At 32.2% G+C, this 14,533-nt stretch overlaps 2 protein-coding genes across 3 annotated transcripts; one reads left to right on the top strand and one right to left on the bottom strand.

Moving 5' to 3' along the window:
* Window positions 1-445: 445 nt before the first annotated feature.
* On the top strand, window positions 446-6,699 carry LOC140044631 (uncharacterized). The gene is made up of 9 exons (XM_072089223.1): window positions 446-533; window positions 1,183-1,485; window positions 1,889-2,114; window positions 2,495-2,665; window positions 3,175-3,334; window positions 3,757-3,841; window positions 4,468-4,621; window positions 4,982-5,135; window positions 5,460-6,699. The coding sequence occupies exons 2-9, from the start codon at window positions 1,196-1,198 to the stop codon at window positions 5,585-5,587; spliced, it is 1,368 nt and encodes a 455-aa protein (XP_071945324.1). The 5' UTR covers window positions 446-533; window positions 1,183-1,195; the 3' UTR covers window positions 5,588-6,699.
* A 132-nt stretch (window positions 6,700-6,831) lies between these two features.
* LOC140044632 (extracellular tyrosine-protein kinase PKDCC-like) lies at window positions 6,832-14,403 on the bottom strand. 2 transcript variants are annotated; one of them, XR_011844476.1, is made up of 5 exons: window positions 14,304-14,403; window positions 12,424-13,233; window positions 11,986-12,181; window positions 9,823-10,194; window positions 6,832-9,419 (listed from the first exon to the last, which is right to left on the bottom strand). XR_011844476.1 is itself a non-coding variant. In XM_072089224.1 (4 exons), exons 2-4 carry the CDS (start codon window positions 13,180-13,182, stop codon window positions 9,974-9,976), a joined length of 1,176 nt encoding a protein of 391 aa, XP_071945325.1. In that variant the 5' UTR covers window positions 13,183-13,233; window positions 14,304-14,403; the 3' UTR covers window positions 9,567-9,973. The 2 variants fall into 2 exon arrangements, 1 of the variants encoding a protein (XP_071945325.1); XM_072089224.1 differs by lacking the exon at window positions 6,832-9,419 and having other exon boundaries at window positions 9,567-10,194.
* Between the last annotated feature and the right edge of the window lie 130 nt (window positions 14,404-14,533).

The raw sequence follows: 14,533 nt of genomic DNA, 5'->3' as shown, positions 1-14,533 counted from the left end.
TACCTGAAAAAAAAAACAAATAGAGCCAAAATAGTTTAATTATCTTTAGCTAATTAAACCGTTTGTTTTGTCATTATAGTGAAAACATTTTTTTCTACGAAAGTGTTTAACTAGAACTGCGAAATGTCCTATTCAAAGTGTTTTTTTTTTTATTCTTCATTTTCATTGTTTTTTAGGGGACAACATCTTTAAGACGAACATAATTTAATGTACATCTGTTTTATTATTCTAATTTGTAAAGCAACTTAAATTGTCTAAGAAAGTAATAGTTAAATGTATGCGCGTTTTAAAAATAAAATATGTCGATTATGATATTCATGATGACTTAAAAATCAATAAAACTAGTTTAAACTGAAACCAATTCATACCGCCGTTTCACTTCTTTTACACACTTCCATCGTAAAACGTAAACAAAAACCCGGTAGTCAATAAAACGAACCGGAGTCACAATAATAATTTAATTGGTTAAATTACGTCTGTGAAAGTGATTTTATGAAACTAAATAAGTAATTCTTAATTATTATTATTTCATGGTAAGTTCCTATGTGTGTCTATACAATTTCTTTAAGCCTAGGCCTAGTAGTAGGCCTATTCCTTTACAACTCTCTGAGTCTGACGACGAAGCCTTAATGGTAATATTAATAAGATTTACTGCACATATTGTTTTATTTTATTGTTAACATGTAACATGTTATTTATATTGTATGTGCTGTGCAAAGAACTTACAACAACAATACAAGTTCTTTGACTGGATGGTGTGTTGGCCAAGCAAGCCTGTATTTACTGTAGTAGGCCTAGCCTAGGCCTAGATAGTAGTAGATGTATGGGGTGAAGTATATATATTATTATAGACTTTAGTAAGTCTATTGATACAACTCTACAACTTTATTGGGCGCTAGTCCCTTTATTGTTTTGGTCGACTGATCTTCATGATATAATACATTTATAATATAATTAATAATATTAATAACAGTCTGCAAACTTGCAATTCAATTTCTAGACAATATTTCATTCTTACTTATATTTCATGATTTCTGTGATAGCCAACGATTTGCAAAGTATATTATTTAAAACTTAATGGTAATATTAATAAGATTTACTGCACATATTGTTTTATTTTATTGTTATATATATTGTTTATTGATTTTTTAATGCATTCTTTTATCTTTTTGTTTGTACTAGAATTCAACCTGGCATGATGTCAAGTATTCTTCCCAAAAGATTGCTTCTTCATTACTCATTTCCAACATTCCTAACACAGATAACTTTATCCTCCTCTTTCACAATTCTCGGCAATAAACATTTGTCAAGCAAGTCATCACAGAAAAGAGAAAAGCTAGTTATACTTGGAACCGGTTGGGGTGGTTACAGTGTGTTAAAAAATGTCAACAAAAAATATTATGATGTAATTGTTGTGAGCCCTCGAAACCATTTCTTGTTCACGCCTTTGTTGGCAAGCACAACGGTTGGAACGCTAGAATTCAGGTAGAATATATGTTCATACAATGTATATTGGAAATGTAACAATTTAAAGCCCTATCTACACTATTCAAGTTTTTGTGACAACAAATGTGATGTGCCCATATATTGACGTGTTGATGTCATATCACGTCCACACTATTTGGGCACATCACACCTTTTTTGTCAAACTAGTTTGATAGTGTAGACAGCAGAGCTTAAAATAAAATCGTGTCTTATTTGATTCAAATCAAATTCTGTTGAAAAATAACCTATGCTGTTAATATGATGCATGCTTAACTTTTAGAAATTGCAATTTGAATTACTGTACATTTATCTCTTAAATAAAGTATGTAAGAGTATTAATAAAGCTAATCTGTATCACACTTCTCTTAAATAAATTAATGAAAATTGTCAACAATTTTTCCAGGAGTATAATAGAACCTGTTAGAAACACAGGCTTTCGGCACACAGACCATTTCCACTTATCGGAAGCCGTCAGTGTGGACGCGATTGAGAAAACACTTCATTGTCAAAACGTATTGGTTCCTGAGAAGGCATATAAGATTAAGTATGACAAACTTGTTATAGCAGTTGGTGCTTTGAGTAATACATTTGGCGTGCCTGGAGTTTACGAGCATTCATCATTTTTAAAGGTAACTAGGAGTTGGGTAGCCGAGTGGTTAGGACACCTGTCATACCTAGGTTCAATCCTGACAACTCCCAGTCTACTCTCCTGTAAATGAGTATGTGGTTGAAAATACTAAGGAGAATAAGATGGCATGGAAGGGAAATGGCCACCATACCACATAATGCCGAGGCTTTAGTAAAATAAGCTTTTAACAGCTCATTACCCTATGTTCAGAAATAAATACAGGACTTACAGTACGTTAGGTTGATATAGAGGATTGCATCATTTTCCCACTACTATAGCACTAAATTTAGCCCCGATTAGTATAACTTTTAAATTGTACCGCTTTAATATAACATTCTCTAAATAAAAATAATAACAATTTTATATACTGTACATTTGTAGGAGATAGCTGATGCACGGAATATCCGTAACCGAATATTGAATAACTTTGAATTGGCATTGCATCCTGGGATATCGTCGGATGAGCGCAAGAGGCTTCTACATATTGTCATTGTAGGTGGTGGACCTACAGGTGTTGAGTTTGGGGCTGAATTTTATGACTTTTTACGCGAGGTATTTCTTGTCTTTTTTTTTACAGTTTCTATTTATTTTGCACACAATAAAATGAATTTCTAATTTTCCTCAAAATCCTGAGTAATAATAATAATGGTAGTCTAATACAATGTTTCTAAGCGCTTTACACACAAAAATGATCCTAAGATAACCAACAAATGACGGAGAAGAAGAGGAACCATTTACACTGCTCCATTCTCCAGCACTTTAAAGCTCCATGTGAGAGCCGGAACAGTGTTCACAAGAGCTCGAGTAAAAAAGGCACCTGTCTATCTTATCCTACCAAAATAAGACGTAAAAAGATTTTGCTTAAAGCTATGTCTACACTATCAAACTAGTTTGACAAAAAAGTGTGATGTGCCCAAATATGGTAGTGACATTCCTAAATATGTTAATGATATGTCCATATATAGGCACATCACATATTTTTGTCAAACTAGTTTGATAGTGTAGACAGAGCTTAAGGGTTAATATTGATTAATGTGTTACTAGAATTTTAACCTATCTAGGATGTTTCCAGACTTTACAGTGAGGAGAAGGATCTAATCTCGGTATCATTAATTGAAGCTAATAAGATTCTATCCTCATTCAGTGAAGGACTACAAAACTATGCTGTCAAAAAAATACAGTCCAGAAAGCAGATGAAACTTGTCCAGTCTCATGTAACAGGTATCTAATTTCTGTCTACACTATCAAACTTTATGTGACAACAAAATGTGATGTGCCCATATATGGACATGATGATGTCATATCACTACCATATTTAGGAATATCACTACTGTATTTGGGTGCATCACACTTTTTTTGTCAAACTAGTTTGATAGTGTCGACAGAGCTTTATTCTCCATTCCATGAATATGAAATCATTCATTGTTTATTTTATAACAATCTTTTATTCTATTAATTGACTGCTTCCATTTTACATTGAATGTCGAAGGTGCAACTAATGCATGCCATGTGATATGTAATCAACCAATCATATGGCAAGGATTCACTTTGGTGTGTTATTAATAACTATTTAATATGCAAATATCTATTTCGAATAGTGAAATTTATCATACATATTAATATTATTATTACTTTTACTATAGAGGTTCAAGAAAATGGTGTGAAGTTATCAGATGGTACATTTTTGCCATGTGGTTTAGTTGTTTGGTCGACTGGCTTAGCCCCAAGGTAAGATCAGGGCTTCACTCTTCCCTGGTAAGATATATACAACATTAAAACATGGTTCCCAGAACAACATAACTCACGCAATGTAAGAAAATGCTCTCCCGACAATAGTGTTTCCCCTTACCTGCAAAAAATTGAATTTGCATAATTGTGTTCCTTTTTTTATGGCGCTGTGTTTATGTCGTCGGTTCCCGCTTGTGATGCTGTTGTGTTCATAATGTGCTTTGTGTTGATACATTGTGTCCAGGTCGTTGTGTCCTAGTAGGAACCATACTTAATGCATAATTATAGTCAATTATACCAGTTGCTAAGGCACTATTTGAAAAGGTGTCTTGAAAACAATGGTGGTGCTTGAACAAATATTAAAATGCAGTTTTTTTTATATGGTAACACATGAACTCCTACTATTAAAAATACTGCCAGTCAGTTAAAAAAAAACTGTGGGCCTATATGGAGTGGAGTTGAAATAGTCAGGATTGAACCCTGGCACTAGGTCAGGATTGAACCCTGTACCTTGGGATTGGAAGGCAAGCATATTAACCACTACACTACAGCTCCACTAAATTATAAAATAGTTTACTAGCTATTGGATGCGTATGAAATTTAAAAAAATTATTATGTTTTTCAAGGCCATTTGTGAAAAACCTGGATTTTGATAAGAATCAATCTGGCCAGTTAATAACAGACGAAAAATTGAACGTATTGGGAGATGATAGTAAGTCTATATATGCTATTGGAGACTGTGCTAATATTCAGGGAAATACTTTACCCTGTACTGCTCAGGTGAGTTAACCTAGATCTTAAATCCTTATGTGGTGTGAATGGTACTAGGCAACTTAGCATAGATCTTAAATCTAATGTAAATGGTACTATTATAATGGTGCAATTTAACTCTGATCTCTTAGTATGTTCAGATCCATGGAGTTATATGCTTTCGTATTGCAAGCAATGTCATATAATTAGCGTCGTAAATAGTATAAACAGCTAAGTGTTAAGATTAACACTTTCATTTCAAACTGAAGTATCACCGGCCTATCTAAATTTAAAAAAAGCAGTTTTCCAGGTGATTGACCAATCACAAGCAATGAATTATTCAAATTGTTGCTTGTCATTGGTCAAGATAACTATTATTTTCATTTGTAGGTTGCTGAAAGACAAGGAAAATATCTTTCCACGAGTTTAGAGTGCCTAAAAACGGATAAGGAAGTTGAATCATTTGTATTCAAGAGTATGGGTATGCTAGCTTACGTAGGCAACTACAAGGCTCTCACTGATATGCCTGCCGTGCAGGCCCAGGGTAAGCAACGCTAGCCAAATTTATTCACACAAATAAAAAACGCTGTGGTTAGGGTTGAACTCAACTTCCCATCATTACAGAATTCAAGATATCCTAATGCTGAAACAATCAATCCCTCTAAACTTATGGTTCTCTGCCGCGAGTGACGTTGGATTCCTTGCATTAATAAATTCACCTAGTGGAAAACATCAGTGTCTTTATTTTTTTTTATTATAGTTTAATAAATGATTGAAATAGGTTTAAGAATTCAGTTTTGTTAATCGATTTAAGTTATATACATAGTTATAATGCATTAATAATATCTTATATCATATAATATTTTAGGATTTCATTCGTGGTTGTTATGGCGGTCAGCGTATTTGACACGGTTGGGAAGTTGGAGACTTAGAATGCAGGTACCAATGGATTGGACCAAAACATTACTGTTCGGAAGGGATACATCCAGATTCTGAATAATTAGATAAATTAAATCATGCATAAAGTTAAAATATTATTTATATTACTATTACTGAAATATTATATTGTATATAGTAAAGATAGTAAAGCTCTGTTTAGACAATTAAACTTTTTGACACTGTCAAAAATTCTAAAAAAAATGTGAGGTGCCCATATATGATGATGTCATATCACTACCATATCTGGTTGTAGCACTACCATATTTGGACACATTACACTTTTTTTGTCAAACTAGTTTGATAGTGTGGACAGAGCTGTATTGTCCCTTGAAACACAAAAAATGAAAAAAAAAAAAATATTCTAAATTTAAATTAGCCATATCAAAGTAATATTAAAGTTATTCACTTTAAGTCGAAAAATCGAACCAAAAACAACAAGTTTACGTAATTAACAGGTAAATTAATTAGATTACATTTCGTCTGGGAAATCGTCGCAAGCAAAAGTAAACAAAGATTTCAAACCATGAGTATGCATTATCCATGATGCTAATTAGGATTGTTTACAACTCGTCACGGTTGAGAAGGTGTTTTCACACAGATCGCGAAGAAATTTTACGATTATGCATACAGAGTAGCCAAACAAGCGCGTTGCATTATGAGATATGTTTTGATTGAAAACTTTGACTGGAAGTCAAAGTTATTTTTTGAACAAAAAAACATCTGTATTTTGGTTAAATTATTTTTTTTTTCAACTAATTTTTGGTGAAAGTTAATAACTATTATGATACTTCAAAATGACCCCCTTTTTTCAAAATTTAAAAAAAAAAAATTTTTTGGAATTAGTCAAAGGGACAATACATCTTTAATGCACTTTAAGTTCTATAGTATAGAAGTGAGCAATTCCCAATTCAGTTGTCCATCTACCTCCTCCTTTTTACTTTGTTATTTATGATATGAAATATGACATGCAATATCTAATTTAATGAGTGCAGGCTCATAATTTAAATAATACATTATAATTTTGTAAAATTATAAGCGCACATCTGATATGCGCTACACATTTTTTTCAATTCTTGTATTATGATAATTGATGTATGAAGTGAAATATTTGCTATATCGTAACAATATTTATTTAGTAATTCCTTTAGTAATTTACACCAAAGAATAATCATTTATATATCTTTTAAAAAACTTTCCCAAACAAGTGTAAAAATACAGTTTAAAAAAAAGAAAAAAAACAGTACAATACATATAAAGGTTTAAAAATTGACTATAAGTAATACACAATGTAAACCACCAGATTGATAAACCATAGTTATTTTAATAAATAATAGACAACAAATAGGCCTAATAAAAAACTGAACCAATGCCAAACATTTTACTAAACATTCTACAGACATTACTTACACTACATTGGAAGGGACGGATCATCATTGGTTATCATTTTAAATGTTTTAAAAGTCATTTGATCACAGTTTTAAAAAATGTTTAAGAACACAACCAATTTATTTATTTATATAAGTATATCGGGGCAATTTAAAAAAAAAAATATTCTCAGATACACTTCATCAGAATATGTAAGATTGGGGCTTTAGGTCAGATTATCCGAGTAAGGTATGGTACATATAAATCGGTTACATCAAATAAAGCATGGTTCTCACAAGAGACATAATGCAAGGATATGGATGCAAGTAAGTTGACCAATGAGAAGCAACAATTCAAATAATCCATTGCTTGTGATTGGTCAAATTACTGGCGTTGCATCTACATTGCATCTCTAGTGGTAACCAAACATAACACAAAACAAATATATAATTATATTGCTCTCGTCAGCACCTCACCAAAATGTTGGTGAGGGATATTAGTAAACTTTACCACCAGATTAAAATTCCATGCGCACCACAATTTATATTTTACATTATATTGAGAATTAATACAGTACAAGCAAATTAGAGAGCTTTAGATTTATGTTGACCAAACTATGTTGTATTCGTTCATTGTGCGCATGCGGGAATATTGGGGCGCGTGTTCACGCACCTTAAGTTGACGCGTGTTTGACCTTTTCTCTTGGTCATCAATTGACCTGATTTAGTTTTGTTGACACAAATTGAGAGCTTCCTACTATCAGAGGTATAACTTCTACACATTTAAATCATATAACATTAGGGTGATAATTCAGTATATGTTAAAAAGGTTTTAAAACTTACTTTATATTTACTAATAATATTGTACAATATCTCTCAATGTATTTTGAATAAAATTAATTGTATTATACCTAGTGTGTTTATCAATTCATATTTTTGTAGTCATGATTAATTTTTGGAAATAAGTTGACCCTTTTACATATGAAGATTAGAAATTAATTTTGAATAAAATCGCAAAAAGTTTTTGGAAAACATACTTTGCTTGGTTCTAAAAAGGCTTTGTAAAAATGGAAGGCTCTCAAATTGCACATCGGGATTGAAACGACACATTTAAATCGAGGTATAAAAACAAAGCATTATTATCAATTTAAGTTTTCAATTACTGTGAAGCACCTATCTTTTACAACCAATTATATACGTAGTATCAATGGTATATAGTAGTATTAATATATGTAGTAGTATAAACTGTATTAGTACCAATTGCATGTAGTAGTATTACGTACCACTTTGACCTCTGAACTGGTGAAAGTTCAAGTGAATGCAGGACTAAATTCTCAATGTATATCTAAAAGCACTGTTAATAGCACCATCAATTTTAAATATAATCTCACCTCTATGATTTACATTTAAATTTCAGACATGATTCACAATTTGAACAGTAATACACATTGCTATATCAAAATTAAGTCATTTGTTAGACTTCCTACTAAATTGTTAGTTACCGCAACACTTAAGACTTGTTTATACTATGCACGATAAACGACGACGATAAATAGTGAATTAAAAAGAAAAATAAACGATGCATACAGTCAACTCTCTAATACCAAACTCTTTAAAAAAACTAGAAACACTCTCAATACAAGACTTTTCATAGGGACCAAAATGTCACCAATTCCTTTTTACCATTAAAGACACATTTCGAATACCAGATTGTTATCGTCCTAAACAACAAGGTTTTAACACTATAATGTACGGGGAGAGAGAATATACAAATTTAGACTAAATATATTACAGTAAAAACTTTGAAGAGGAATGGAATGGAAATCAGAAAACAAAAAGAATTTGTTAAAATGGTGCAATAAACCTCTACAAAAAACAGGCCTTATATGACGCTGTGAAAAATACATGAACAAAATTCTGACGACAATTTGTGAAAAAACCAAATAATTCCCTGAAACTCATTGAATACTCTTGAGAAAAAGAAGACAATTTCAATTAAAAAACATTGTAATTGAACGATTTTACGCATTGTCTACTTGGACTGTCCGTCTTCAGCTGGCTAAAGATCCTTGCTCTGTATAGAAGTACAACCATGTTGTGCCAGAGCAATCTGTTTCAATGTTCCCAATTTTCAGTACTAACTGTAACACTTCGAGAAACATTTCATTAACAGTTGTTTTTCAGGAAATAATATAGCAATGTTTCTACCGTTCAGTTTTGAAATAAACAAAATATTCAGTTTATAGGAGAACAAGTTGTTCTTGAGAAAAGACTTGAATCATCCGCGATAACCAGCCTGCAATTGTCCTTATAGACACAACAAATCTTTAGCTTGATGGCTAAGGGCATGTCCACACGTACGCAAATTTCATTCCAATTAAAAGGGTAGATCCATGTTTAAAATGGCTATTGTTTATTATAAAATATAAACTTTCTGTCTAAAAATAAATACAGCTATAATCAAATTTGTTGCAAGGGTTTATATTTCATAATAAACAATAGAAATTTTAAACCCCGGAGTACCCCTTTAAGGCCCATTCACACTAGGACGATAACGATCGACGATAAATATATAAGCATGCATTTTTTAAACATAAAACAAAAGAAATTAGAAAGGGTTTCGCTCTAGGACTATAGGATAAGCATTTATGCTTTCTTTGATAAAAATAATATTTTTAAAATTCTAATCAAATGACGTCATAATAAATAAAAACAATAAAATCGTTGTATCGTCACGATATTATTGCTCTTACTAATCATGACGTCATTTGATTGAATGTGTGAAAATATCATTTTCATCAAAGGAAGCATAGATGGTTATTCTATAGTTCTAGAATGAAAAGGTTTTATATTTCTTTTATTTTATGTATGCAAAATGCAAATTATTGTCTATTATCGTCGATCGTTATCATCCTAGTGTGAATGGGCCTTTACGCAGATTATTATTACTATTTGAATTGTCTATTGCTGCCAAAAAAATTAAAACTGAAAATTTTCCTCAGTTGCCTTGGTAGTAATTTCAGTTTGATAAATAAAATTTGCATTGATCTTTTATGCAGCCCGCATTTAAGGGGCGTTGTTACGGTTCACTAGTTCGGTATAAACTTTTCAATCGAAGATACACATGATCAGAGGTCATGCTATGTGCATCGAGTTCACGCAGAATACTCTGGATTTCATTGGCCTTCGGGTTGCTTTTGGGAGCGTGAAGAAGTTGCTTGAAAAAAATAATATTCGCATCTTGTAAATTTAGCTGTTCATTCATGCCAATACATCTGTTGTCAAAACACTTTATACTTTCTGAGAACAAAAAAATAAAAACATATTAGATAAGTTTGACAAAAAAAACTTAAATCTTTATATTTATTTTTTTATTTTGTTATAAAAAACATATATATACAAAAAGCAGCAGAAGCTGAAAGTATTGCATTTACTGTACATAAAAACTGTATAAAATGTACACAAAAACATTAACATAGAAAAATATCAATACAAGTAATAAAAAAGTATACAAAAAACATTCAAACACAAAATAGACAAAGGGAAAAAAAGTGATTTAAATTCATTAATTTTGTTTTTAAACCATATTTAATGAGGGTGATCCATCCAGCTATTGCTGATCATTATGGACCCTCAGAGGTCCACAAGACAAACATATACACAAGATGCTCTACATAAACAAAGTCTTATTACAAGTCTTTGGGAGTGGAGTAATTTGGTCCTTAGAAAAAAATCCTGACATGTGACGGGACTTAAACCCAGGACCCTTAGAGTGGTAGCCAAGCATCATAACCACCAAGCCACAACTCCACTCCACATGAGACAAGAAATTTAAAATTAGATCAGGTACATGCTAATTAATTATTTAAAATGTTCTTTTATTTAACTACAGTATGATGCTTATTTAAAATCTGGACCAGATTTCTATATCTCTCATATCTTTATTTGCCTAGAACTCTTCTGAAGATGGTTGTAGCATAACAACTGAAACATTCACAACTATACTTTATACACATGGGGTACCACAAATTAAATTATACTAGTGTTAATTCAGAAATACAGTAATTATATTAAGACTTATGTCCACACAGCAATCTTTTCTTTAGTTAAATTGTGGTCTATTGGAGTTACACTGCGGTTTAGCTTGTTCGGTGTTCAAATGCCAAAAAATTACATCTGTTATTCCTATTACTTGTCTAACGTTACATTCTGAAACCTATCAAAGTTACTGTTTAATATTTTATTTCATATTGCGTAATAATGCACTGTACTATGAATATGGTTAAATATCGGGTACAGCAATAATTTGTTTACACAGTGTAAACAAGTTGTGTATGAATAATTACACTGCATGTGTAATATTGATTGATCAGTTTAAATTCACAAGATATTTACAAAGACACAGTCAACATTGTCACTTTTCCACAAAATTACATTCAGAATACTCAAATTCACAGCGTAAAAAGGGATTTAGAAGCAAAGGTAGATGAAATGTGAACTAGGTGTTAAGCTCTGTCTACACTAGTATCAGACTACAAAAAAGTGTGGTGTGCCCAAATATGGTCATGATGATGTCATATCACGACCATATTATTTGGGCACACTTTTTTGTCAAACTAGTTTGATAGTGTAGACAGAACTTTAGATTATATAACAGATGAAATATAAATTTGGAGTAAAGCATGGTTCCCACTAGCGACGCAATGCAAGGACGTAACGTAACACATCTGAATTGACCAATCACAAGCGATGGCTTATTCGCTTGTGATTGCTAACTGTCTATAACTTTGCTTGTCATTGGTTAAAACGCTTGCGTTGCGTTTACGTCCTTGCGTTACGTTCTAGTGGGAACCAAGCTTAAGTTTTATACTATAATTTGATCCATTCCAATAAATTGATCAATTGATATCATTTGTAGTGGAAGATGGTACTCCCAGTTCTTGGTGAGTTGGAAGCAGAATTGAATGAAGTACCAGTACACATTTTTTTGGTCACATTTTTGTTTGTTTGATAGTGTAGACAGAGCTTTAGTTATAGAAATAAATAATTACAAAAATCCGTCTCTCAAAAAATAAGTGTATGTGACATTACCTATCTCAGTGCCATTAATAAGACATTTATAGTCTTCATTGCATTCTTTTTCTAGGCTGGTTAATTCATTCACATCTGCCAGTTTTATCTGGTTTTCAGCCAGTATAAAGCGATTTACATCAAACTTTTGTATCCTCATGCTTCCAAGTGATGAATGTGCTAAGTATAGTAGAAGAGCACTAAGCTGTAGAGACATCTGAATGATAAAAAAAGAAAGGCTAAAAATCAAGTTCTAACAGGTATTAGTGCTAAACTGCACAAACCTTGAACAACCCCCAAGGTCCCGTTTCTGCTGCATAAAATAACTCTGGTTAAAAACCGTGTGAATAAATTAACCCAAATTTCCTGCTGGACAAATTTGCGAAATTATCAAATTATAAAAATTACATACAACTATTAGTAAATGGAAAAAAATTTTTAAAATAATTGTAATCACACCTTAAGTCTTTGCTGAAATGGCATTGATGATAGCTCATTCAAATCTACTTGTCGACCTAACTCTACCACCAATGATACGCCACGTTTCTTAACGTCCGTGCTACTGCTTTCGCTTCGCACACACATCCCCAACATCTTTGGTATTCCTGAGTGTTGTATTTGCCTCAATAATAGATTCTCGCGAATAACCTCATAATTTGCTAAAATATAACAATCTTCCTTCTTTTTGTACGTCTTTCGTTTTAAACATTTCTGTACACTCGCAACCTGTGTTGACGCGCTCTTAACAGCAACTTGTTTCGTTCCGTACCTGGCACTTTCTATAATTTTATTCTGTCCTTTTTTAATTTTTTTGATAATTTTTAATGAGTCAATTTCACCACAGCCTAAAAGGCCGGTATTGTCTATTTCTCGATTTACTATATTAGTCGGTAATTCTTCTAGTTTTGGTAATCCGACAGCTAACAATCCGTTACACGCACTACCTTGTTGGCCAGCCGTTACGTTACAAGATTTTACCATCTCCATTAACTCTGCTTTATAAGCATTGGCTTTAGCAACGTTATGTTTTAATTCTTGCATTTTTTGTTCCATATTGCGGATTTTCTGCCATTTTTTTTCAATTTCTTCTTTAGATTCTCCCTTCTTATCAGTTTGGCTCGCATGAAGCATTATTAGGATGGAGACAAGACAGAAAGCCGCAATTGTAGCTGTCCAGGTTGGGATGTGGCGTTTTTTAAGCATTCTACGTAGCATCATTGAAACTAAAGATAAACTTTAACCAAACTTTCCATAGAACCAGTTTCTAACCTATAAAAAAAATGAATGAAATGAAAATAAAAAAGTTCACACATAGACATTACAACTAGGATAAATGAAATTAGTAGAAAGGTTTATCTGGATCTCTATATAGTATTCATATAATTTTTTTTTTTGGATCATCCAAAAGAAACAACAACAACAACAATACAACAACAATATACATATGTTTTACTTTAAACTTCAGAATGAATAAAATAAAGTCAGCTACTGTATTTCAAGAGTATCACTTAAAATATGGAATGATCTCCCAGTTAAAATAAACTTTCTGTATCTTCAGTTACTTTAAAAATAATCTGTTGTTACCCATTAATTAAACAACTTTAAAACTTTTGTTATGCTCAATATCTTCAATCTATCTCTTTTCTTACTTATTTTATTGTATATTGCGTTATATTTCATTTTATGTATATCGGCATATTTGTCCTCATATGAGACAAGCTCTCGCTTCTACTTTAGTGCAGACCACAATTTTAATTGTGTATGAATGAATAGGATAGCACCTAGTAATGCTGATAGCAATGAAATAGAAATATTTCTTTAATAATAGTTCAGAATGCACACACATTGTCATTTAGGTAGGCCTATTATTACCTGGTCGGGCACAAAAATGGGTGTGTACTGTTCTTTGTACACAGTGCAACTACAACAAGTAGCCTAGCCTAGGCTGGTATTATTAGTAAGTTTCATTTCAATACATTTTGAACTTTAATTAAATTAACAAACACAAAGTATTTCTCTCCTTACCAACTGTTATTGCTGTTTCGCACGCCTGAACTGTTTGTATGTATAGACTTATATGCTGAACGGCATCGGAAATTTAAACGGGCTGAGGCTCACTCCACTCTTACTAGGCCTAGAGTGTAGAGTCAGTGATTCGGATTCCCAAACTGTGATTCCCCCTCTCTCTCTGCACTGTCGATCAAGCGTAAAGCAACGTTTTGGTCTAGAGGCCTAGGCCTAGCTAAACTATTAACTATCCTCTACATTCATTACCCTACGTAAATTTAAACAACACAATGAATTGATTGTGCATAATAATCAATACAAAGCAAACTAACCTTACTGTACATAATAATAGAAAGCTATTGATTAATTTTTGCTGTTTTTATTCATTGAAATTAAAACATCTCTTGGCAAAATGTGTTGCTAACTTCGCCCATATTTCGTGGTTGATCGATAGAGGACAGCATCCATTATATCCAAAAAGCTTTACACACACCACGTACACCGCATTTTTGTATAAATCATCAAGGCCGATTTATTGTCTAGTCTAGTCATTTAATTCAAT

Source organism: Antedon mediterranea, chromosome 3, assembly GCF_964355755.1.
Source record: "Antedon mediterranea chromosome 3, ecAntMedi1.1, whole genome shotgun sequence".
NCBI lineage: Eukaryota > Metazoa > Echinodermata > Crinoidea > Comatulida > Antedonidae > Antedon > Antedon mediterranea.
Note: the sequence above shows the minus strand (reverse complement) of the source record. Positions and strands in the feature narration are given on the sequence as shown.

Coding starts and splice junctions, on each gene's coding strand:
- LOC140044631 (XM_072089223.1), top strand. CDS start 1,196: ATGATGTCAAGTATTCTTCCCAAAAGATTGCTTCTTCATTACTCATTT. Junction 1,486..1,888: donor GTTGGAACGCTAGAATTCAG/GTAGAATATATG, acceptor CAATTTTTCCAG/GAGTATAATAGAACCTGTTA. Junction 3,335..3,756: donor TGTCCAGTCTCATGTAACAG/GTATCTAATTTC, acceptor CTTTTACTATAG/AGGTTCAAGAAAATGGTGTG.
- LOC140044632 (XM_072089224.1), bottom strand. CDS start 13,182: ATGATGCTACGTAGAATGCTTAAAAAACGCCACATCCCAACCTGGACA. Junction 12,182..12,423: donor CATTTCAGCAAAGACTTAAG/GTGTGATTACAA, acceptor TTTATCATTCAG/ATGTCTCTACAGCTTAGTGC. Junction 10,195..11,985: donor TATTAATGGCACTGAGATAG/GTAATGTCACAT, acceptor TTTTGTTCTCAG/AAAGTATAAAGTGTTTTGAC.